This window comes from Cebus imitator, unplaced genomic scaffold (assembly GCF_001604975.1).
Source record: "Cebus imitator isolate Cc_AM_T3 unplaced genomic scaffold, Cebus_imitator-1.0 Scaffold438, whole genome shotgun sequence".
Lineage (NCBI taxonomy): Eukaryota > Metazoa > Chordata > Mammalia > Primates > Cebidae > Cebus > Cebus imitator.
Window position 1 is genome coordinate 1,329,446 of NW_016107753.1, and position 26,510 is coordinate 1,355,955.

General features: G+C 35.6%; 2 protein-coding genes and 1 long non-coding RNA gene across 3 annotated transcripts in view; 1 reads left to right on the top strand and 2 right to left on the bottom strand.

Moving 5' to 3' along the window:
• Positions 1 to 3,128, bottom strand: part of TRIM77 (tripartite motif containing 77) — a 16,499-nt gene extending 13,371 nt beyond the window's left edge. Inside the window, 4 exon segments of the mRNA XM_017510381.2 lie at positions 1,770 to 1,820; positions 1,822 to 1,866; positions 2,693 to 2,768; positions 2,770 to 3,128. Of these exon segments, the coding sequence (XP_017365870.2) occupies positions 1,770 to 1,820; positions 1,822 to 1,866; positions 2,693 to 2,768; positions 2,770 to 3,128 (531 nt within the window).
• Positions 3,129 to 14,023: 10,895 nt separating this feature from the next.
• Positions 14,024 to 19,176, top strand: LOC119468479. The gene is made up of 2 exons (XR_005197155.1): positions 14,024 to 14,055; positions 19,098 to 19,176. It is a non-coding gene; the product is annotated as an uncharacterized LOC119468479 (long non-coding RNA).
• A 2,030-nt stretch (positions 19,177 to 21,206) lies between these two features.
• Positions 21,207 to 26,510, bottom strand: part of FOLH1B (folate hydrolase 1B) — a 60,442-nt gene continuing 55,138 nt past the window's right edge. The window contains exons 18-19 of the mRNA XM_017510395.1: positions 23,191 to 23,283; positions 21,207 to 21,516 (exon numbers count right to left, since the gene is read on the bottom strand). Of these exons, the coding sequence (XP_017365884.1) occupies positions 21,336 to 21,516; positions 23,191 to 23,283 (274 nt within the window). The 3' untranslated portion in view covers positions 21,207 to 21,335. The remainder of the gene's footprint in view (positions 21,517 to 23,190; positions 23,284 to 26,510) is intronic.

Below are 26,510 nucleotides of genomic sequence, written 5' to 3' on the forward strand. Positions count from 1 at the left end.
GCCAGGCTGGAGTGCAGAAACACAATCTCAGTTTACTGCAACCTCTGCCTCCCGGATTCAAGTGATTCTTCTGCCTCAGCCTCCCAAGTAGCTAGGACTACAGGCACATGCCACCATGCTCAGCTAATTTTTGTATTTTTAGTAGAGATGGGGTTTCACCATGTTGGCCAGGATGGTCTCAATCTCTTGACCTCGTGATCTGCCTGCCTTGGCCTCCCAAAGTGCTGGGATTATAGGCATGAGCCACTACACCCAGCCTCAATTGCTTTTTTCACACAGTTTTTCCCTTCTTTCCTTTGTACCTTTAAACGTACACATTTCGCAAATTACTTTGGAAAAAAAAAAAATTCTTGTCCTAGTTACCTCATCTGGCTTCACTTGCTAGAACGTTTCTATCCCTATCAAAGCTAAATTTATTGATCAAATGTGATCAGACTTGCTGTGCTCATCTGTGTGATTAATGACCCCTTTACTTCTATTCCCTACTCTTTCCTGAATCAAACATTACAACTAACCAAGAGCTTCTTTTTTCTAAATCCAAATATTATGCTTAAGTCCTAGAATTCTTCACCTTCCTTCTGCATTTGACACTTATTTTCTGCTTATTCATTTTAATCATACCTTGTTTTTCCTGCCATAGAAAAATACCTTCTTACAAAGCCACTGATTCATTTCTTCTGCACCTTCTTATCCCTGAAAATGAGTTGTTCTTAACCAGCATACATTCTACAAACCTGCATTCTTTATACCCATTCCCTGCTTTATTTTTCCCTGAAGCCCTTCACAAACATTATTTATTATAAAGTTTACATTTTAATTTGTGGATTGAATTCTCCCACTAGATCATAGACTCCTGGGGTTAGTGATCTGCTTCTTCTTTTGTCCACTTCTGACTCAGGTTGTTGGGCTAGAGCGGTGAGCAACATATGATAGCCCCTCACAAGAATGCAGGCCGCCTCAGAAAATCCATCTGAAATGATCAATATGATTTTGTTGTTTCCCTTTGACATTCGTACAGTATCATGTGTTGATTCTTGTTGAATGAATTATTCTCTCCTGGTCCTTGTTTATATGTCTCCTTCAGAAGTGCTTGTGATCTTTCAGAATAAAAGTGTTGTTTAATTTACTTATTCAGTTTTAAGTACTTAATTCTTATTTGTGAATGGATTATATAATCATAAATTCTTAGCTAAGCATTCACATTCTAGACCTGGCCATAATTACATTTATAGCCATATCTCTTATTACTGCTGGACACTTTTTCATGAAGTAATCAAGAGGAGTTACTCACATGTCCAAATAATTTTACCATTTTTCTAACTTCTAGCTTTCTTATTCCTAAAATCCTTCTATCATTGTCATCCATAAATTTCTCAATTTTACTAATACATTAGTATAAGATTGATTTTCACCTAGAAGCTATTTTTTTTTTTTTTTTTTGGCATTTCATGCCTGCTAAGCTGCTGTAGAATCCCATTTTTACCTTCATCCTAGCATGCCATTTTTAGCACATTTTCTTGTCTCTGCAGATATGTATTGTTGGTAGATACTGCTTTATCAAGAAATATCAGGAGGTTTTTTAGTTATACATTGGATTCAACATGAACTCTCACACTGAAGGTTATGTTATTTTGTAGAGAAACACATGTAGCTTTTTTTTCTGATCATCCTTTTCAGGGAACATTATAATTAAACTCAAATTCTTCCCCTACAAGTTACCACATTTTCTATTCCAAACTAGTTCTGAGAAAAATGAGCTTACTGCTTACCTTCCATTTTTGTATTATGTTGGTCTCCCTGTTTAGATTTCTTTGATTTTTCTATTTTTTTTTTCCAGATGGACTTCATTTGCATCAGGAAGTTCTCCTGAAAAACAAACAAACAAAAAAACTATAAATTTGAGCACTAGAAAATATTGTATATTTCAGATACTTCTAAAAGAGATATAGACATGGGACAAATAAAGAGTGCAGAATGCAGACATGTAGGGGCTTTTCTTAAGGACGCTGATTGTCAAGTCTGAGACGCCAATCAAACCAAGGGTAGAATTCCCAAATTTGGAAAACAAGATCCATTATCTTAGAAATCTGGCACTGAAACTGATACAACCTGGTCAATTTTCAGAAGTAAATCTTATTTTATATTTAATTTTAAAATGCTAGCCCTCAGTTCATCTACAGTACTGTTGGAGCATAGTGACCAGGATTTATTAGAATTTTCTGTAATAGATTCATTGCAATCATGACTGTTAGCCAATGACTATCATGGAAACTAGTGATTAATCTAGAGCTCCTTACACTGAAATACCAGAACCCTAATGCTCATCAATTTTGACATCATTCCTCTCCCTCAGCCCAATAGAATTTAAATTTCAGGTTAGCAGGGATGTTTGTGTGGTTTCTTCAGTGCTTAATCCTAGTGTCTAGAACAGTGTCTAATACATGTTCATCAGTAATTCTGTTTACTGCATAAAATTATTAATGATTTACTACTAATAATAATGATTTTATTATAATTAATAAAAAGATACATTTAGGTTGTAAAGGATGATACATTTAGGATGTACAAAATCTGATTGAAAAAGCATAAAAATATAAGTCTATAAGATTATTAATAAAGTGTATCTTTCCTTATTACCTGTAGGATTCAGGGTCCTTCACATTTCAAAGTGCAATCAGTGGCATTCACTTACCCTATAGTATTCATCAGCCTTTATCCTATAGTGTCTGTGAGTAGCATGCTCTGGCGATTGACAGCAAAGAAAACAGCAGCCTCCTGTCAGTTTCACAGGTGAAGTTCTTGGTTTCCTGGTGTCTCCTACAGATCAGCATGGCAGAGCTTGATACGTGGCAGGTGACTGATTCTCTGGTACGAAAAACTTGTTTCTTAACAAAAGTAATGTGTTTGAAGTTCATTTGCTGTGATACTTCCCTGCACACAGGGCAGCAAGTTGGAGTTTGTGCATCTTCCCACAAGAGGCAGAGACAGGGACTACAAACTCTGTGCCCACAGCAAATGGCGATAGGGTCTGTGAAATAGTCTGTGCAGATCGAGCAGGTGAGCTCACTGGTAGAACACTGCATGATAGCAGAAGCTGTGTTTCTGAGAAAATAAAAGGAAAGTGTCATTTTCCCCCAAGGCATATGAGATGAGATGAAGATCTTTTTCACTCATTATGTACGCACGGTAGCAAGACAGTCCGTGTTTTCTGAATGGCTAAAATAGGATGGAGAGGCACAAAGAATGCAACAGATTGATAACATGCACTCTTTCTTGACAACTTTGGCCTATACACTATTTTCTAGCTCCCTAAAAGAAATCCAATATTTTTCATATCCGTTACCTCATCTACAAAAATTTCCAAAAATCACAGGTCCTGGGCTGCTCTGTAGCCACAGGCAGTGGGTCATTATTTTGTGCAAAGCTATCAAGATTTCTACTCCTTTTTTTTTCTTATTCTCCGATTGGTGTGTACTCCAATTCTATACTCCCATTCTGGCCAAAAGAACAAGAAAGTAGACTCCTGGGAGAATTCTGTAAAAGGTATTCTTGCTACAGAAGAGACACATGGAAGAAATAATTGCCTTTTCTGCCTGTGGACATTATCTGGATGCAATATTTGCTTATGTAACCATTTTGTGGACTCATTGTGAACTAATCTAAAACAAAACCCATTACTCTAAGGAAAACAGAAAGGTGGAAAGAACCCGAATCCTTAATAATACAATAGAACACTAATTACTTAATTCTGGAGAGGCCAACTAATGCAATGAAAGAAATGGTGGAAAATTATTATTTTACAGATGCCATAAAAATAATTGAATCAGGCAAGAATAATTAATGAATAATAAAATAACTAAGTAATAGATTTTGGGAAAGAGCCTATTCGCATATCATCATAGTTCTACCCCACATGTTAGCTCTATCCGCAGTGTTACTGAGGTATAATTGTTAAGTGAAAGTGCATAATTTAACGTGTACAGAGGCAGATGACTAAGGACACAAAGCACCTCTGTAGTGTTTTTGCCAAAAACATTTCACCTGCATGTAAGCATGAGAGGAAATTGGATAAATGCATTTGAAAAACACTATGCAAAAAATAAGCATGGCCTGTTAAAATAATTTTCTTAGGAGAAAGTGTTTGGAAACAGCTGCATAGCAAAGATAATTAAAAGAAAAGAAAAATTAACTACAATGTAATTATAATATCATTGATTTATACCTGGTTTGAAAAAAGTTACAGCCATTTATGACATTATTGACACATTCAGGGACATCATAAAACCTAATAGGGTCTTATGGTTGCAGCTCAGAAATGGAGAAGGATGAAAATACTATTGCTGGCTTCTTGCAAGAAAAAAAGTGCGAGACAAGCTGAAGATTAATGAGGTTTTGTTTGTCTGTTTTGTCTTTCTTTCTCCCTCCCTCCCTCCCTCCCTCCCTCCTTCCTTCCTTCCTTCCTTCCTTCCTTCCTTCCTTCCTTCCTTCCTTCCTTCCTTCCTTCCCCCTTTCTTTCCTTTCTTTCCTTTTTTTTCTTTCTTTCTTCTTTTCGACACAATCTTCTTCGGTTGCCCAGGCTGGAGTCCCATGGTGCAATCTTGGCCCACTGTGACCTCTGTCTTCCAGGCTCAAGCTATTCTTCTGCCTCAGCCTACTGAGTAGCTGGGACTACAGGCACATGCCACCATGCCCGGATAATTTTTGTATTTTTAGTAGAGATGCATTTTCACCATATTGACCAGGCTGGTCTCAAACTCTTGACCTCATGATCCACCTGCCTTGGCCTCCCAAAATGCTGAGATTACAGGCATGAACCACAGTGCCTGGCTCATTTGTCTGTTTTCTAAACCATTAGAGAATAGAGGTAACAAGACAATAAGTTCTGGATAGAGACAGGTACAGCACTGAGAAAAACAGGACTCATGCATACGTTTATCTGGGGCAGATTCTACGAAAGCCCATAAAAGCAGGTAGAAGATAAACCAAATGGTTTTAATTTACTGCTCAAACCAAAGCTGGGCTAGAGTGAGTGTGCAAAGACCCTTAGGGTCACAGATACAGAAGAATCCTCACCCAAAGGGCAGGCTTTTCCAATAGAAATGCCAAGAGGCTCTCACAGGGAAAACCCAGAAGAATCAAGAGAAATTTTCCCTTCTTGTGGTACTGACTGGGAGAGAAAAATAGGAGCAAATACATCAAATCAACCTAAATATTTATCAGTGATAGACTGGGTGAAGAAAATATGGTACATATACACCATGGAATACTATACAACCATGAAAAGGAACAAAACAATGTGCTTCACAAGGACATGGAAGGAGTTGAAAGCCATTATCCTCAGTAGACTGTGGGACACAGAAAACCAAACATTACATGTTCTCACTCATAAGTGGAAGCTGAGTGATGAAAAAACATGAACACATGGTGGGGCAGTGGGGGGCAACACACACTGGGGCCTCTCAAGGGTCAAGGGTGGTAGAAGGGAAAGCTCAGGAAAAATAGCTAATAAATGCTGGGCTTAACACCTAGGTGATGTGATGATCTGTGTAGCAAACCACCATGGCCCACGTTTACCTATGTAACAAACCTGCACATCCTGCACATGTACCCCTGAACTTGAAAACACATATATTTTAAAACATCTTTCATTCCTAGAAGTTTTGCTTGCCATGCATTTTCCCAAAACACTATATTAAAAGTGAAAGTGATTTCACACCAGATTTGTCTTTGTCTCTGCCTCTCTCAGTACAGATAAAAGCACCTTTGCAGTGAATCTGAAAATATTTCGTGTAATTTTCTTGATGTTTCTCCCACTGAAACACAAAATTTAAAATAATTTATACCAAATATGTTAACAAATATTAACATCATAGCGACAAAGACTAGTTACATATCATGGGTTAAAATAACATTTGTATGTTATTTTTCATTTTGCAAGTAGCAAAAATATATGTGCACAGTTGTACTGGGAGAATAAAAGTAGACAGGTATCTATATAATATCAGTAGGGTTTTGAATGAACAATAACAAAACTTTTCAATGTAAGTAAGGTCCAGAACCTGTTAAGGCACTCAGGAGGGCGGTCTCCAGGTGGAGACAGTGGTTCTCATTCCAGTTCTATTCCTTTGAAAAGTTTCTGGATAACCACTGCCACCATCAAAGTGACCACAAATGGGGCTTTTCCACATTAATATGCTTGTTGAACCCTGCTTCAATTTATTCTAAAACATAGGGAAGAGATGAGACTGGACCTTTGGTTAAAGGCTTTATTGAACGCTCCGTGAAAACTATGGAGTAAGAAAAGCAAACAGTATCCAGAAGCCTGGTAGCCTAGTTCATGCAGCTCACTTTTCTCACCTTCCAATTGGGTGCTTCTCCTCAAGGGACCTCCGTTGTCTTATCCTGCTTGCCCACCACCCGGAACTGATGCTTTGTATCTACCCACATTGTCCAGATCCAGGAAGAGGAGGAGATGGGAGTGGGCTAAAGTTTTCATTACCAGCTGTGCTGTGTTTCCTTTCTGAGAAGGGAGCCTTCTCAGATTAACAGCCAGGCTGATGAGTTAGCCTAATTGGTGCATCAGTATCACCTGAAAAGCTTCTGAGGCCACAGACTGCTGAGGCCTACCCATGGTATTCTTGATTCAGTAGGTCTGGGGTGTGATCAGAGAGTTTGAGTTTTAGGCAACTTATAAGAGGCTGCTGCTGGTCCCTGAACCATACTCTGAGAATCTCTGATTTAGACTAATGTTCGTAAAAGATGATACATTTAGGTTGTACAAGGATGGGCAATTTTTTAAAATGTGATTGAAAAAGCATAAAAATAGAAGTCCAGGATGTAAACTTGCCACTATAGCTTCTTATGGTTTGTGATGGGTGAAAAGAGTGCTAGGAAATGCATCCTCTTTTGTTCATACAATCACAGCACCATGGGAAGGCTACTGTGCCCCACGCTTGGTTTTCAGGGTCTAGGAGCTCAAGGAACAAGATATAGACCCAATGTCCTGGGTCCCAGGCAGCCCTAGTTTTAGACAGTTTTCTTCCTCACCCCAGCCTTACAACAAGTAGGTGATCAGGAAATGGGTCCTTACTACAGGGGTTCACAATGTGTGGCTGTGAATACTTTTAGGGTACATGAAGTCAAAACTATTTTTATACTAACGTTTAGACATTAATTGCTCTTTGAAATTTTATTATCCCAAGAGTGTACAGGAGATTTTCCCAGGGGCTATATGACATGTAATATCGCAAGAGAAAGAAGCACATGTGAGAATCCAGATGTGAGAATGTCTGGCTTCTATTAAGCCAGACGTTAATGGGATTTGTAAACATGTAATCAAAGCCACCCTTTTATTTATTTTATGGTTTTGGAAAGTATACTTTTTCATAGAAATATTACTTTACCAATTATGGCTTTATAATTGTTAAATTATTCATAAATGTATATTTAATTATTTTTCAGTTTTAATTTCTAATACAGCATATCTTGACATTAAAAACCCCACATCAACAAAAGCTTGTGGAGACCCTCAATTATTTTATCAGCTTAATTGAGGTATAATTTACATACCATAAAATTTACTTACTGTGTAAGGTTTAATGACTTTAATGAGTTGCTAATAAATTCATTTTATGCTCAATCACTCTATCCACTTTTAGAACACTTTCATTCTTCCAAAAAAATCTCTGCTCACATCCCTGTCTTCAAGCAACCACTGCTCTGTGTTTTGTCTGGAGGATTTTTGTTTTTGTTGTTATTTTCGTGGTTGCTTTCTAAAGAAGGGTCTAGCTTTGTTTGCCGAGGATGAAATGCAGTGGCACTATCACACCTCACTGTAGCCTCAACCTCCTGGGTTGCTTGAGCAATCTTCCCTCCTCATCTTTCTGCACGGCTCATCCTACAGGCAAACAACACCACACCCAGCCAGTTTTTAATGTCTTGTAGAGACAGACAGGGTCTAATCCTGTTTCCCAAGCTGGTCTCACACTCCTGGGCTTAAGTGATCCTCCTATCTTGGCCTCCCAAATTCTTGGGATTACAGGTCTGAGGCACCCCACCTGAAGTGTGCATAGGGTTTTGACTTTTAATGAGTAGTACATATGTAATTATTCAATATATAATCTTTTGGGTTGTTTAATATGTTTTTGAGATTCATCATGATTTTTTGTGTATATATGATTTGTTCTTTATTTTATTTTTTAATTTTTATGTTTTATAATTTCAACTTTTATTTCAGATTCAGGGAGTAAATGGGCAGCTTCTTTACATGTGTATATTGCATGATGCTGAGGTTTTGGGTATGAGTGATTTCATCACACAGACAGTGAGCCTGGTTTCCAACAGATAGTTTTTCAGCCCATGCCTTCCTTTCTTGCTCTCCCCCAAGTAGTCCCCAGTATTATTTCCATATTTACGTCTATATGTACCAATGCTTAGATGCCACTTATAAGTAAAAACGTGGTGTTTGGTTTTCTGTTCCTGTGTTAATTCGCTTAGGACAATGGCCTCCAGCTTCATTCATGTTACTGCCAAGGACATAATTTGGCTCTTTTTGTGGCTGCATAATAATATTCTGTGCTATATGTGTGCCACATTTTCTTTAACCAGTTCACCTTTGATGGACAAATAGGTGGATTCTCTGTGTTTGCTGTTGTGAATAGTACTGTGAAAAACATACAAGTGCATGGTCTTTCTGACAGAATGATTTATTTTCTTTTGGATATATACTCAATAATGGGATAGGTGGGTCAAATGGTAACTCTGTTTTAAGTTATCTAAGAAATCTCCAAACTGCTTTTCACAGTTACTGAACTAAACTACATTCCCATCAACAGTGTGAAACTGTTCCCTTTTCTCCGCAGCCTCACCAGCATCTGTTCTTATGTAATGTTTTAATAATAGTCATTCTAACTTGTGTGAGACAGTATCTCATTGTGGTTTTGGTTTGCATTTCTCTGATGATTACTGATTATGAGCATTTTTTCATATGTTTATTGCCATTTGTATGTCTTCTTTTGAGAAATGTGTGTTTATATCCTTTGCCCTTTTTTTCCTTCCTTTTTAAAATTATACTTTAAGTTCTGGGATACATGTGCAGAAAGTGCAGGTTTATTACATAGGTATACATGTGTCGTGGTGGTTTGCTGTTCCCATCAACCCATCATTAGGTATTTCTCCTAATGCTGTCTCTCCCCTTGCCCCCACCCTCTGACAGGTCCTAGTGTGTGATGTTCTCCCAGAATGAACTTTGTTCAACCTTAACACAATCCAGGTTAACAAATTCTCAAAGAAAGATCAAAAGAGATAAAACTGTTTCTAAAAATCTTAACAGTGCTCTGAAATAGCATTCAAAAATATTGTTAGAAAAACAAAAATACACAATGGCAGTTTAAAGATTTACTATGTCTATAATAAAATTAAAAAAAATACCAGGAATGCAAATAAATAGCAAAATAATACTCATAAAAATAAAGACGTAATCAATAAAAAATGAACCAGAACTGACACAACTTTTAGAATTAGCAGACAACGACATTACAACATTTAAAATAACCATTTTTTATATATTCATATAAAGTAACTAAATATATGATAGACAAAGACAGACAAATTTGTATAATAGAGCTAAAATATACAACCTCTGAAATGAGAACTATATTGTCTGGAATTAGCAGCAGATCAGACTTGCATCAGATTGGATTAGCAATCCCAAAGGCAAAGCATTTAAAACTACAAAATGAAAGAGAGAGAAAGGAGAATTTTAACCTATGGTCGATTTATTAGTCAGACGTAGATGACTTCAAGTGGCCCAATATGTGTGTAATTTAATTACTTAAAGGTTAAAACAAAAAGTCAATACAGAAAAGAAAGTGCAAATAGTAATGGTCAAAAATTGTACAAATTTTTAAAAATTTATATATCCAAGAAGTTTGATGAACCCAAAAGGAAGAAAGAAATTAATTTAAACCTATGGCAATATCCATCATAATCTAATAGCTCAATTATCAGTGAAAAAGAGCAAATCAACAAAGAAAACAACAAAAAAAAGATAAGAAAAAGGAAGAAAAGAAGGAAGGCCAAAAGGCATAAAGGAAGAAAGAGAGACAGAGAGAGAGAGAAAGAAAGAGAAAGGAAGGAAGAAAGAAAAAGAAAGAAAGCAAAAAAGAAAGGGAGGGAGGAGGGAGGGAGCAAGGGAGGGTAGGAGGAAGGGAAAAAGGGAAAGAGAGAAGAAAAAGTGACAGGCTTGAGGGAGAGAGAGAAAGGAAAGAAGGAAGGAAGGGAGAAGAATGAAAGGGAGAAAGAAGTAATGATCAGGAAAAGACAGAAAAATATGTCCATCAATTTCTTACCAGGAAGAGTACAAGTGACTAAAAGTTGAAAATATATTTGAAATAATAATAAAAAATTGTCAGTCTAGAATTATATACTCAAAAAAATCTTTCCAAAACAACACTTTCTTCTAAGAAAGAGTCCTTTTTCAGGCACATAGAAACTAAGAAAGTCAACCTTCTGGAGACTCACATTAGAATAGATGTACACACACACACACACACACACACACACACACACACACACACAGAAGAGCACCAGAAGTTGTTGTTATATAGGCAAATATTTAATATTTTTAATTACGTAAAACTTTCTAAAACTAAGCCTTAGTTCCATGTCTATGATTAGTACTCATAGCATCCAAATTGCCAATAAATAATGTTTTGTGAACATTTATCCCCTTTCTAATAACTATAATGAATAAATGTTTGTTTCTACTTTTGTGTCTGCTATGTGCAACACTGACTCCATTGTACAATATCAAAGATGAATAGTATTAATGTCCTGTGGTCAGAAGTTACTGCACAGTATGACATGCAAATATACGAAGAAGCAAGTATAAAAAGACCAGTGTTCTCTCTTAATATAGAGATATACAGGATACTTCTGGTGTAGGTTATCTGGGGAAAGTCACTGAAACCCAGATCTTTTCCATTGTCACTGTTTTTTTTGGAAATATAACCTAAGAATCCATTGGTTATTATGAGATAGATTTAAATAATGAAATTTTGCCAATATAATACATAATTATGGAAATTTACTCTTTGATTTTCCATCTTCTGACATACTAATAGACTTAAGCATTTTCTCCCTCGTTTAATTGTTCCCCCTGCTTCCTCTTTAATAAATAACCTGCTTATTCCTTTGGCCATTTATAATATAATACTTTCTTATTCAGTGGTAGGATTATTAAATGTATCCTAATAATTACATTAAATAAGAACATTATACAAAACATTATGTCAATCCCTAGAAAAATATTTTCAGGAAAACATGGAGCCTTCTGCCATGGAATTTTAGATATATTCTTTTCTTACAATATAGATTAAGGCATCAGGCCACATAGCATTTTATAAGTGTTGAACAGGTCAGCTACTTTCCTTCTAATTTGCTGCAGAGACCTACCTAGAGAAAAAATGCATTTGATAATAATTTCATGATTAACTGTATCTCTCAATTATTAACTATTGTTTATTGCTAATTTCAAAATGACATTGTGGGCACAAATTTCCCCCTGTAAACCTCACTGATATATTTTTACATTTATTCTTATGTTATCATCCCCTAATCTTATTTTCAAAAACAGTTCTGACCATGCATTACAGCAATTAAAACAGAGAACCACATGAGAAACAGAGTGCACTGACACTGATAAGTAACTTTTACAAACCTTGCCGAGGCAAGGGGAAAAGCCCAATGTCTTCAGCAAATCACTGTTTTTTGGGATATCAGAAAGTGAGGAGGAACTAGGGCACAAAAACGGAGTATTACTAACAAAGCTAAAGCTTACTTTCCCCTGACCTAGAGTTCTGCTGATTTGGGGGAATCTCTCTGTGTGGATAGTATTCCTGATCACACTGAAGAGAATTTTGACCTTTATCTACTAAAATGACAAAGATTACCATTGCCCAGTGATCACTAGAATGTGCAGAAAGAAATGCGTGGACAAATGTAATAATGGGAATCAAGGAACATGAGTCACTTAGCTGAGAGTAGTGACATTGAAGGTAACATTTCCACATCCTGGCAACATTGTCCAGCAAAGACTTCCTGTCTCAGAGGATGGACCCTCCCCCCTCACCTGGAGCAGCTCCCCATTAGGCAGGTGGCACATCTCCCACAGCTTTCTATCCATGTCTTTCATCCTTTCTATATGTTGAGTCATCCTCAATTAACTGTCTTGTCGATGTTGGAAAACTGTTCTGCTCCCCTGTCCAGTGCCTGCAGATGCAGTTGCTCCTCCTCATGCAGAAGTAGATGCATCTTTTGATATTGAATTTTTATCATCACCTTCCATAAAGCCACATAGTTCTGCAGAGATATTCACTTAAAAGGATTACGTCTTCACTCTCAAGAGAAAACAGAAAGCTTCAAATAATTATATTCTGAGTTTAATCATGCAAGTAATTTATAAACTTTCTGCCTCTCTCTTGCAAAGAGTCTTCAATATTTGCTATTCCTTTCTGACCATTGTTTTTTTTTGTTTTTATTTATTACACTTTAAATTCTGGGGTATGTGTGCAGATCGTGAAGGTTTGTTACATAGGTATACATAAATCATCATTCTCAGCAAACTGACACAAGAACAGAAAATCAAACACTGCATGTTCTCACCCATAATTGGGTGTTGAACGATGAGAACACATGGACACAGGGAGGGGAACATATGACTATTGATTTTTAATGTTCCTATTCTCTCTCCCTGTTTAAATCAAAACCTCTAGACTCCTCCTTCTTCTTTCTTTATGCTTCACACGTCTTACTGAGTCAGTTATTTCCTCTATTAGTCTTCTCTCTTTTAGGGTTTTCCTTTACCTGATTCTCCCAAATGTTAAAAACTTTTAGGTATATACCATATTATGCAGATTTTTTTTTTTTTTACTTTTACTACATTTTTACTCTATATACTATTATATTTCTTTTCTCTTGCTCAAACCCAAACGTAGTGAAATGTTGTCTTATCTCCAGTGTCTGAAAAGGTTTCTGTCAACCTTCAAATTTGAACTAGGATACATACCATGCCCTGTTTATCCAATATACTAGAAGTGTTTGGACTAGCTTATGTTGGCCTATTTGTGACTCCTGTTATATCATTTGAAATCACTACATTTTCTTAGGATGAAACAACAGTCTTTTAACTGGTTGTTTGAATTTAGCTAAAAAGTATAAGCCAAAATTATGTTTATCTGCATAAAAACAAAGAAAACATTTTCTTGAACTCCTGACCTCCGGTGATCCACCCACCTCGGCCTCCCAAAGTGCTAAGATGACAGGCGTGAGCCACTGCGCCCGGCCAAAAACATTTTCATTCTTACCGCTAATGAATAAGTTTTGCTAGTTTCCTGATTTAGATTGTTTTGTGTCTCTTGACTGATTTTCCACAAAGGATTCATTTACTTTATAAGTTTCTCCTGTAAAATAACAAAGAAGGTTAGCAGTAATAAAGATATTATTGTAGATTTCATTCCTTTGTCTATGAGACAAGAATTTGGTTGAGAGAATTGTAATTTTGAGTTAGAGTTGAATGGTCAGATTTTTTCCATATTAACATTTTGGATATAAAAAGTAATAGAAACATAATAGAGACTTGGAAGGGATTCTTCTGACAAGATCGTAAATTTCCTGAGAAATTGGCTTTTGTATAACCTGGCTTTGAAGGGGTCAAGCTTGCAGCAGAAGCCAGTGTTATTGGTGCTGACCACCTCCTCCACAGCTCCATGCTACACATTTGGACAATGTTTCTAAGGAAACCTCCTTTGGTGAAGGCTCAGCACAGCTATGATTAAAACGTCAAATTAGGCCGGGCGCGGTGGCTCTCGCCTGTAATCTCAGCACTTTGGGAGGCCGAGGTGGGTGGATCACGAGGTCAAGAGATCGAGACCATCCTGATGAAACCCCGTCTCTACTAAAAATACAAAAAATCAGCTGGGCATGATGGCATGTGCCTGTAATCCCAGCTACTCAGGAGGCTGAGGCAGGAGAATCGCCTGAACCCAGGAGGCGGAGGTTGCGGTGAGCCGAGATCGCGCCATTGCACTCCAGCCTGGGTAACAAGAGCGAAACTCCGTCTCAAAAAAAACCAAAAAACAAACAAACAAACAAACAAAACAAAACAAAAAAACCCGTCAAATTAGTCAGCAACATTGAAAGGACACATTTGTATCTTGGGATTTTCGTTAAATAATCACCAACTCCACCACCTGCATTCTCATCAACAGCATTGTGACAAGCCCTCATCTTTCCAATTCACAGTCCCGTAGATTTCAAACTGCCTTAGAGGCATCACATATCCTGCATTCCTCAGCAGCCCATCCTAGATATTGTGTGAGCTATTGATGTTCTGAGATCTGGTCTGCCCGGCAAGGGAAACCAGCTTCTTGAGGACCATATTGGTGTTGAAGTTGGGCTTCTCCGAGATTTCTCTGCACCCAGGACAGCTCATTGGAGCTTGGCCTTGTTCCCAGCACAGCCATTTATTTATTTTGCTCGGGTGAGAGGAAAAAGGATTTGTAAACAGTTTTCATTGTTTGTTTGTGCTCTGTCCAATCTACCTAATAACTTATCTCCAGCACAAACCTAGTCATACCAAATGCAAATATGCTGGATTTATACAATTTTCCCTCAATAGCCATTAAAGGTTGGGTCCTGGACTCCCGGAGATATCAAAATCCTAAGATGTTCAAGTCTCTTTATAGAAAATGGTGTAGCATTTGCATGTGACCTAAACATATCCTCTGGATACTTTAAATCACCTCTAGATTACTTTTAATGCCTAATACAGTGTAAATGTTATGTAAATAGTAATACCATATTTTTTAGGAACAACGAGAAAATGTTTAAAACTCTGTACATGTTCAGTCCAACTGCTTTTCCTTCCTCTTGAATATTTTTGATCTGAGGTTAGTTGAATCCATGGGTATAAAAATCATAGATATGAGGAAGCAACTGTGATACAAATGAAAAAATGAGATGAGGGTCCTCATAGTATTTTTTTAAAAACAACCAGTGCTCTCAATCATACCCAAATTACTTAAGCCTAAAGCTTGGGCAGAGAGTAAAAGCTTGCATGATTCCTGAGTCACTTATATTAGCTTATTAACCAAGAAGCACATCTCAAATCTCTTCCTGTTTACATCTTTCTAAATTCATCTCTCTCTCAATGATTTCATAATTATAATATGCAAAAGTACTTGGTATTTATGCTAATAGTCTGTACTCCCTGCCTCCAAACTTACCTGTGAAGTTTCCTGAAGACAATTATAAATGGATTGGGTTTTATCTAAGCTTAATTAATTCAATCAGAGTTGACTTCAGCTGTCAACTTCTAAAACGTATCAATGGTTGAATTTGAGTTTCTAACTTTAATATCAAAACTCTTCCTTTCAAAAAATTAAATGAAAACAGTATCTATTTAATTTAGGAAAATTTTTCCCATAGTCAATTCAAATGATCAGAGAGGGCACCTTTGCATTCTGAAATGGTAAATATTTAAGCTATAATAATAAGCAAGAATTAATGATTAATTATCTTCTAAAACGACAACAACAAAAAGTTAAGATATATATTAGTCTTTACTGTCTATACTAGAAAATCCAGAAATGCATTTAATGGAAGCATGACCACCTCCTAGTCATCTTTATTTCCAATAGTTCACTATAGTGACTTGGAAGCCACAGTTTCTCGGGAGCCCTTACAAGCTGGTTGGATCTATTTTCAACACTTCTCAAATCTTGTCTGCAAATTGAAGATTTTAAAGGGACAGCAAATAAGACCTTTGCAACAAGAATTTTCAAAGTAATTCAAAATTTTTAACTTTTATTTTGTTGTACATAAAAATCATTACTATATGCCCACCTTTTAGTGAACATGTAGGTACTTTATGGGTTCCATCAATGCGTAAAACTCTGGAAATATATTTCTTCACATCTAAAATGATCCAACAGAATTGGATTTTATTATTATTTTTATTTGACTATTTTCTGAATACAGAAAATAGTCAATTCAGAAAACAGTCAAATAAAAATAATCAGATAGCAATGGAACACAAACCATATATTACAAACGAAAGATACTTTATGTCGATGTCTACTTGTTTACCTAAACAAGACCCAAGCTTGCCGCCAGGAACATTTAAAGTATTTTTATGAGAAAAAGTAAGCATGATGGGTTTACTGTAAATTCCATACTCGCAAGGCTTCTATGAATGGTCTCACGTTTAGAAGCTCTGTCAATATCTACATCAGCAGTAACTCCTGGCCCTCAGCAGCCACAAATCCAGTGGGTCCTCTCTGGAGAAGAAATCTCTGGACAAGAGTCCTTTAAAAGTATTTGGTCCCAACCAAGATGACACCCACTTTCTGAGATTGATTTGGTTGCACAGAAAGGTGTGAAATTGGCTGCTTAGATTTATAAAGTGAAAAAAAAAACACACATAGTTGGAGGCTAACAACCCAACAGAAGACTTTGGGATAAGATGGAAAAAAGTTGATTTAATGCATGCAGTCCAAAGAAACATTTTAACTAAAAGAAATATTTCATTAAATATGTTCTTTTTTATCACATAGTAACTTTAAAAATTTCTTACTCTGTTTTAAATTTTAAATTTCTTACTCTGTTTTAAAACAAATTTATAATTGCTTACTAAGTGCCTAGCTGTATTTATCTGAATATGTTCAAAAACAAAACATCAACTGGGATTACTAACACATCTGTACTGTGTAACTCTCTCATTTAAAAGAGTGTACCAAGGAGCTCGTTGTGATTCAAATAATTGTATGCATAGAAATTGGTGGAATTACTTGTATCAGCATATTTCCCTTATATTCACTATTTTATGACTATTTTGAAATAATTGCTTCGTATGAAAATAAAGTTTTTTTGATTCCTACACCTTTGTGAATAATTTTTAACCAGATACTTTACATATATATGTACATACATAACAATGTATGAATTCATATATTAAAACTTCTGTAATCATTTAAGCAATAATTATAGGCATAATTATCTTTAATAGTGTATGACAATTATTTTTAACAGGGCTGCCATACAAATATTTTGTTGTCCTTTACCATGATTTAATAAGTTACCAATGTTTATATATAATTGTATTAATACACTATCTAATATTTTAGGATTTAGGTTCCTTCTATAAACTTAAAATTATCTAACCTTGCTAGAAATTGAAAAAGTGAAAATCTAAATAAAAGTCACCATTTAAATATTAACAGACATTAAATAACTCTAAAAGCCAGCATATCCTAGAAAAAGATAAAATGGGTATCTTTTTAATCAATGCATGGCATTGCAAATTAGCATGTTTTCTGAAGTGTCATTTGATCAGCATTATGCTTCAAAAAACCTATCCTAAAAAATTAAGAAAAGGTAATAATCATAGATGCATATAAGGACATTTCCAGAAATTTTATTCTTTGAAAATGACTTCAAACACTGCTTAAAATGTTACATGTTATTTACATAAGTATAGAGAGGAAAGGCTTTCTAGTATTCTCACTTTTCAGTAAAAATTCTATGTTATGTTGTGTAGAATGCCCTGTATTAGAACTAAACAATAAGCAACTTATGAGATGCATATAGAAGAATGAACAGTAGTTCCAAATCTTAATGCTGGAAGCTACCAAATTTATCATCTATTTTTACTACAACTGTATCATCATGCAGAAAAGGTAGGAGAGAAAAAGTGCTAGTATTACATTAGCTAACTAAAAAATACTAATTATATGCTAAAAACTGTTCTAAGTGTTTTACATGTTATAGCTTATTTAATTCTTACAGCAACCCCATGAGATAGGTCATATTTTATACCCATTTAAAGATTAAGAAACTTAATAACAGAAAGCTTTAATAATTTGCCCATAGTCATACTGTAAGTGGGAGAACTAGGGTTGGAACCCAGGCAATCTGTCTCTAAAAACTGTGTTCCTGGCTGTAGGCCATGGCTCATGCCTGTAATCCCAGTACTTTGGGAGGCAGAGGCAGGTAAATCATCTGAGGTCAGGAGTTTGAGCCCAGTCTTGCCAACCTGGTGAAACCAACTCTACTTAAAATGCAAAAATTAGCTAGGCTTGGTGGTGGGCACCTGTAATCCCAGCTACTCAGGAGGCTAAGGCAGGAGAATCACTTGAACCCGGGAGGCGGAAGTTGCAGTGAGCCAAGATCACACCACTTCACTCCAACCTGGCAACAGATAGAGACTCTCTCAAAAAACAAAACAAAAACTGTGTTCCTATCATTGCGCTACCTCTTGTGAATGACAGTGACTTAAACATGTTGCCAAAGTATGTTCCTGAGCCACTGAAATATTTTGGGGAGATGCTGATTGCGTGCTTGTAAATTGGTTGAAAGTTGACAAAGCTTTCAAGTATTACGCAGATTTCGGTCCATATTTTGTGATAATAATATTCACCTTATCACACATCTACAATATTGTCCAACTTTCTAACAATGATGTCACAAAAAATCTGTTAGCATGCTCAACCAAACCCCATTAACAAAGGCATTGTGGAAATCCTAGTGTGTAGTTCAGCTCTTCTTTTCAAAGCACAGAATGTCTTGGACAGTCTCATATGCTCGTCACCCTGATTACTCGCAAAATGAGTGTCATCTATGGGCTCTCCATACTGATAGGGATTGGAGCCAAAATAAAAAAACAAGACTCAGTCTCTAAGGAGCTTGTCGCCTGTTAGGGGATACAAGAGAAAGGGCAGTCATCCTGGAAGTATTCCTAGAAGAGGTGACACGTAAGCTGAGACCTGAAGGATGAGGGTAGTCTTATCTTTTCTGGGGATAAAGTCTACATGGCAAATGTTGTCATGAGAAAAGATTTGGGATTTGGCATGGTGGCTCATGGGGAAGCCAAGGTAGATTAATAGCTTGAGCTGGGGAGTTCATGGTCAGCCTGGGATACATGATAAAACACCATGTTTACAGAAAAAGGCAAAAATTAGCCAGGGATGGTTGTGCATGCCTGTAATCTGAGCTACTTGGGAGTCTGAGGCTTAAGGATTACCTGAGTCTAGGAGACAGAGATTACATTGAGCTGGGATTGTGCTGCTGACTCCAGCCTGAGTGACAGAGTGAGACCCTGTCTCAAAAAGAAAAAAAAAAGTTCTAATCTTTTGTTGGGTGGATTCCCTTCTAATCCATCTAGGACAGAACGCTTTCTGAAATGCAGATGTGCCCGTATCCCTATCCTCCTTAACTTTATTATGGGCTTTTGATAAACTACGGGAAAGTAGTTATATTACTCTGGATGTCTTACAAGCCTTATGTGATGTATTTGGTGCTCAATGTATGGACTGTTCTTCCCACAAATGCCTTGGATTCTAGTAAAACTGAGTTCTTTGTGTTTCTTTAACATGCCACAATTTTCCAAACTTTTTATAATTGTGAATAACATTACTTTGCCAGTGGGAATATAAATAAATAAAATAACTTAGAAAAAGCTCGACATTGTAAAATTGAATATGCACAAACTTTATAACCCAGACATTCCACCTGTAGGTAGATATCATCAGGAAAGGGAATCTCTTGAATATCTGTATTAGGAGACATGTTCACAGAAGCAAAAAACAGAAAACATTCCAAATATACACCAGCAAAAAATGAATAAATACATTTTATTATGTACCAGTTATCCAGCTTTGGGTTATTCACCCCAAACTCACTCTTGGTTGTGTTCATAAATAGATCTGAGCCCATTAAATAGTTATTCTTTGTCACATGTTATGATGTTAAACTTTGTGAGTAGAAGGTATTGGAGAGACGTTCCAAGAAGGTGCTTTCCAATCTGCTTTCTGTGTGCACGCTTGGCAAACTCTGGCAATGCAAATGACATCTCCAGCATCTGATGCAGGCAGCTTATGAGGCTACCCCAGTGGCCAGATAATATAGTTCAGGCCTCTTGCTATGGCACCCACTTTATGGTGGCCAGGCAAACCCAGCAGCCAAGAGCTTCTCCTGATACTTCCCTTTGCCAAATTTGTAGTAGAGCCCCTCTAGCCTGACATTTCTTCATAAATTGCTTTACACAGGGGCCCTGAAGGCAAGTTTCTGGGGATTTTGAAACTGTTCATTTGAAGGAAGTTCTTCAAGTGCAACATCACAGAGACTTCTTAACATTGAGTGAGGCCACAGTGTGAGGAGACTCTTCATTGGTTACTCCAACTTCACCATGGAGACAGTGGCAATTCCCTATATCTACTTATCACATATTCTTGAGACTTCTCTTTACCTTTTACTAGACAGTATTTCATTGCTCCAATGCTGTTACAATTAATAATTATTTATATTAACTTTCCCTATTCACATTATTGTATGTTTTCTCTGTCTTGATGGACCCTGAGTCTTACTCTCACGTGAATGAATGCTCTGTATCAGCAAAATATGGCAAACTACAGCGGAGGTGATACATACATGAACCCTTAAAAGCCAATGAAAAAATCAAGCACCTGAAAAATACACATGATATGATTGTCTTTATAAAAGTTCAAAAATACATAATGCCAAAATATGTAAAGGATACAGCCATGTGTGATAAAATTATAAGTAATAACAGAGGAAAGATTAAACATAAAACTCAAGAAAATGCAAAAGCACAACTGTCATTAGTACATGGGGCATCCAAAGATACTGGAAATGTTATTGTCTTCACATGGCTATTAGGTTCACAAACGTTGGTTTAATTACTATTTTTCACTAAACGTATATGTTATAGTATAGCCTTTTATATAAATAAAAAATAATTATTTCTTATGCTATAGAGTGATTACATTTACTAAAAGTGTAATTTGATCCATTTCCCAACGAATGTGCTGAGATAGTGATCCTGGGTGGCTGAGTGGCTACGCAGGGTCTGAGGCCTCTGGCTTGGAATAGTCCTATGCATATTTCCCAGTGTTCTCTATGACATGCTGGTGTTTTCTTATGTGTGAAGCGACATGAATAGAATAGACTTGATTCTCTGATAATGCCAGATAAGAGTTTTACTATATTAGGCCATTCTCTTGAGATTTAATACTGAGTGAAACTTTTCCACTTCAGAATAACTTTCTATAATTATGAAATTCAATTTTTTACTTTAAACCATAAGAGAAGATAAAAGAAACAATATAAACACACACATACACTCACATAACTATATATAATATCCAACTTTATTTCAAATATACCAATTTTAAAATTTATCAATATACCCACCATTATTCTTTCTGAGTGACATATCCACAAATTCAATGTGGGTTCTCTACAGAATCCTCTTAGACCACTTATCTCAGAGTCTCTGCAGCTGCCTGCACTGTGAAGGCTGCAACAGAAATCTGTCTCTTCACTTCTCCCCAGGCCTTGGAAGGGTCCACTTTGCTTTCAATATCAAACAGAGCATCATAAATTCCTGGAAATGACTCCCCTGCATACTTGTTGTGGCTGCTTGGAGCATAGATGACATGCCTGTTGATGAAATCCTTTGCTGTTTATTAGGTAACCAAATGACACACAAGAGAAACAGAAGAGCACTCTGCAATTCCTGGATTGCATATCCCTATAACAATTTGAACAAGTGACTTTCAACCAAACTTTCAAGTTCAATCGTCTCTGAAGACTAGTCTACAAAATCTATAGTAATTAATTATATTTTTACTTCAAACAGATAACTTTAAGTGGTTCAGTGCTACAATAGTAACAATGATGATAGTAACCACAGCAATCATGCTTGGTATTAAAACAATTTTTCTAATACTTAGAAATAAACTCTACACAGTTGCTATTAGTATTTCACAGAGGAGAAAACTGAGGTCTGAGAGATCAAGTAACTAAATTATTTCTCTCAAGGCATATAACAACTGCTGATTTTTTAATATACCACACTACCTCCTAAATTATAGCACAATTGTGATCATTACAATCTTGTTTATGATCAGCCAACCCTCTATTGTGTTTTCTTCTCTTTGGTCCTTTTTCAAACAGTCACACTACCATGTTAGAATACTTAACAGATAGTTTGAAGAATCATCAAAAATAATTTTGTAATGTGCCACATGACCACAAGAATGTTTTATAGGATGGGCTAAGACAGTTCATGTAATAGCCCTAGAGGAGAAGGACAAATTCCAAAGTAAAGAGGTAAATAAGACCAGAAGTAGTGACTCATGCCTGTAATCCCATACATCAGGGAGGCTGAGGCAGGAGGATTACTTGAGGCTAAGAGTTCTAGATAAGCCTGGGCAACATAGGGACACCCTGTCTCTACAAATGAAAGTACAAATATTAGCTGGGCATGGTGGCATGTGACTGCAGTCCTAGCTTCTTGGGAGGCTGACGTGAAATTGCTTGAGTCCAAAAGTCTGAGGCTGCAGTGAGCTACAATTGCACAACTGAACTCCAGCCTGGGAGACAAAATAGGACCCTGTCTCTTAGGAAAACAACAACAACAACAAAAAAGTGGGATGGAGGGATGATAGACAAAAATATGCTGCCATTGGCAATCCAGTCAACCTGTTTGGAAGATGCTCTTACTCCCAAGCCTGACCCTTTGATAATCTCTAGAAAGAAAGTTAGGGGCAATTTTGGCTGTCCAATGATCCATCTCATTCTGCAATATTTAGAAGATCAGGGGACAGTCAGTATTTGGTAGAAAAAATGCAACTGTAAGGATTTAGAAGGAAATGAAGCCTCTAAATATCAACATTAGGGAAAAAAATAAATATATATGTATTATATACATTATATACATAGAGAGAGATGTTTGGATTGTGTGTATACCTAAGCAAAAATATATTTAAAATAGGAAAGGAGCTAATATTATACACACAAGACTATAACCATGAATTTATATTTTTTCTGATAAAATTAGAGAGATTTTTATTTTCCTCTGCGGCTTTCTGGATCTTCTATATTTTCTAAATAAATATATATTCTTTAATAATCAGAAAGATATGCAAAACAAAGATATACAAAACTCATGTTACATCATATGAAGAAACACTACAACTATCACTTACTACCTATATTTTAAAATTTTCTATTTGCTTGCAAGAAATAAACTACATTTTTCCACAGTGCAAAAAAATAAAAATAAAGATAAGATAATGTGCTATTATAGAAGGGAGTCATATTTTTTCTTACCTATAAAAAGGCCTGTCTGGTAACCCTAATGGATCAATAAATGCTCGTTCTAGAAACATCAGTTGATCATTCATCATTCTTAATAATATTGGGCTGAGAAAGAAAATGAATATAATTATAACTTCATGAAAATGTTTCTACCCAGAAAATAAAAATTTTAGAATAAAACTGAATCTAGTTATCTCTGGGGATGGGTTCCAGCACCACCCTCTACACCAAAATTTCTGCAAACTCAAGTCCTGCAAGGAAGACACATGTATATGAAAAGACGATCCTCCTCCACTGTGGAATTAACAGGGTGAAAATGAACAAACTACCAAGCAAATTAAATTAATCTCTCAGTACAATGATCCAGATTTAAGTCTAAAAATTACTTAAAATGGTATCTTTTCAAGTGATTTTTCAGAATGGCTTAAGTACAGCATTCTCGGAGTCTGATAAGACTTTCTGAATTAACTTGCTCTGCCTCAGGGAGGAAATGTAGCTGTTGTCTGTGGTATCTGAAGCCACAGCTGATCCCCTTTGGGTTAGCTGCCTCCAATATAACTCTTATCACATGCTTAATGCCCCTTTGACATCTTAGTCTTCATAGTAAGACAATGAGATAGGCAATTATATAAACTAGAAAATGTTTACAAAGCACATAACTAGTAGTACAAATGAAATGTAACAGTTTTGGTTTTTTTAAGTTTCTGTAATCCTCTTACTTTATATTTTTCATTAGTTTCTCATTAGCTACATCTGTGGTTCTCAGATTCAAGCTCACAGAATGAGCATCATTCCGTGATAAAAGTTCTAATGTATCAAAGCTAAAAGAAAGATGATTATTGAGATTTTTTCCATATAAACGACTGTACTCACTTAAAATCCTTTTTTCTAGATTTATGTCCATCTTTTTTGATATTTTTAACAAAATCATTTTCTGTATGCTATGATAATATTTGCAAAAGTAAGTTTGAAAATAAAGATTTGGCAAAATAAGAAGTTTACCATACTTAAAAATAACAAGGATAGTCGGCCCTCCATATATGAGGGTTTTAGTCCTTCCCATATTGTATTTTACTCTGTTTTCTTAAGAGATGGAGCCTTGCTCTGTCACCCAGGCTGGAGTGCAGTTGCTTGATCATAGATCACTACAGCCTCAAACTCCTGGGCTCAAGCTATCCTGCTTCAGCTTCCTGAGTACCTGGGATTACCGTGAATAATACTGAATTTTCCATCTGTGTTTGCTTGCTCATGTGAAATCTACAGATAGAGAGGGCTCATTGTATTAATTGAAAAAAAATTCATGTATAAGTGGACCTGTGCAGCTCAAATCACTGTTGTTCAAATGTCAATTGTCAATTTTAAATTTATGTAATATGCAAATTAACAACATACATAACTACCATATTTTTTAAATCTCATACACTACTATACAGCTCAGGCTTATAAAAGCACAGAAACAACTGTATGTGCCAATGGGAAAAATAATAGTGATTTTTATTTACATTGGCACAATAATTAACTGATAAACCCAGATGTACAAATATAACAAGGTTTTCTTCACCTTAGGTATCCTAATAATCTACTCACTGAAGTAACATCAGTATTAAAATAAGATGACCTGCTAATGTTCAGCAAGATGCCTGGAAAATTATAAATATTTACCAAGTGATAAGTAATAATAGTCCTTTTATTTTTAAAGCTAAACTTATTACGAACACAAGAGATGGTGATTACCTCAGTCTTTCAACAGTATTTCTATGTCTCCAATGTATCAAACACTCCCTGCTTTTACAGACTTACATTTCAAAAGGAGTGTTGGGGTTATTATTGTAATAAGAATGATTCAATATAATTAAAAGTTTATCTGCAAGCCCTGAATAGTTTAATAATGACTTACTGAATTTAATACACCAATTCTGTCATAATTTAATTAACTAATGAGAAACAATTATTTCAATAAGGAAGCATAAATCATCTTACTCATTAATTTATCTTTTGTCTTTTATAATTTTTACCAACAGCATTTAGTTATCATTTCCTATGTGCCAATTACTATTCTGAATGTTTATATAATATGTGGTTTTTAATCTCCACAGCAATTCTGCAAGTTGAACAGAATAATAGCCCCATTTTGTAGATGAGATAACAAAGGATCAGGAGTTAAATGACTTGACTAAATTTACACTAGAAAGTTTTTAGAGTGAAATAGGAGGTCCATATTGTTCTTTCAACTGCACCCCATTGATAAAAGAAAAAATAGGAATAACTTAAACCCCCATAATTTGGATTTGAGCTATTTTTAACATTTATGTATTTAGCATCATGAATTCAGATTTTGTGATAGTATAAAGGTAAATGAAACAAAATACCTGTTAGCAACTCCCAGAAACAGATGAGGCAATCGAATGAAAGATAATTTCAATAAGGTGCTATGGGTTTCTGAATCAAATTCACAAAGCATTGCTACAAATACAAAAATTCATGTGGCTACACACATGTAAATGCACACACACAAATACACACACTTTTCTTTCTCTGTATCCTGTGTTAACACTTATATTCTTTAATGGGGCAAGAAGTGATACAAGAAAAGCAGGATGAAGACATGTCTCTTCCTTAGATTTCAAAGTTTTGGTTGAGAAATTCGATATTCAGTTTAATTTACTTAGTCTGAATTTACTATTAATGTGTGCAATTTACTATTAATGTGTGCAATCTCAGGTGTTTCAGAATTTGTAAATACCATATAGAGAACAGGATGTATCTTTACTATCAGTTAGAGAAAATAAAACAAATATAGAAATACTAATGGAAGGGAAAGCTGAGTGTGTTAAACAATAAGTGTTCTAAACGAACCACATTTCAAACCATGGGGCATTTTCTCAGAGGGAGAAAATATATTTTTTTAAAATACAGAAAGCAAACCAGCTTTATAGAATACATGGTGTTTGGGATGTCCTGAAAATTTATTTCTCATTGTTGACATTTTACTCACATATAAAAATTGTAAAGAATTGTAAAGAATAAGAAAACAATTATTCCAATAGCCCTCAGAGGATAACACAATTATTATAATAATTTTTAAATTCCATTTAAGATTTTTCTATTCATTAAATAAAAATTAATAAAATTGTATTTATAATTTTATAAGCCTTTTGCTTATTTCATATTTTATTCTAAGTATCTTCTTATATTGTATTTCTGATAACCTATTTTAATGATTATAAAATGTTCAAATTGGTGAATATCAAATTTTTAGTAATTTCTCTTCTCTTAAGCATTAGGTTATTTTGAATTACTTGGCATTATAATTTTATACTTCAAATCTTTCT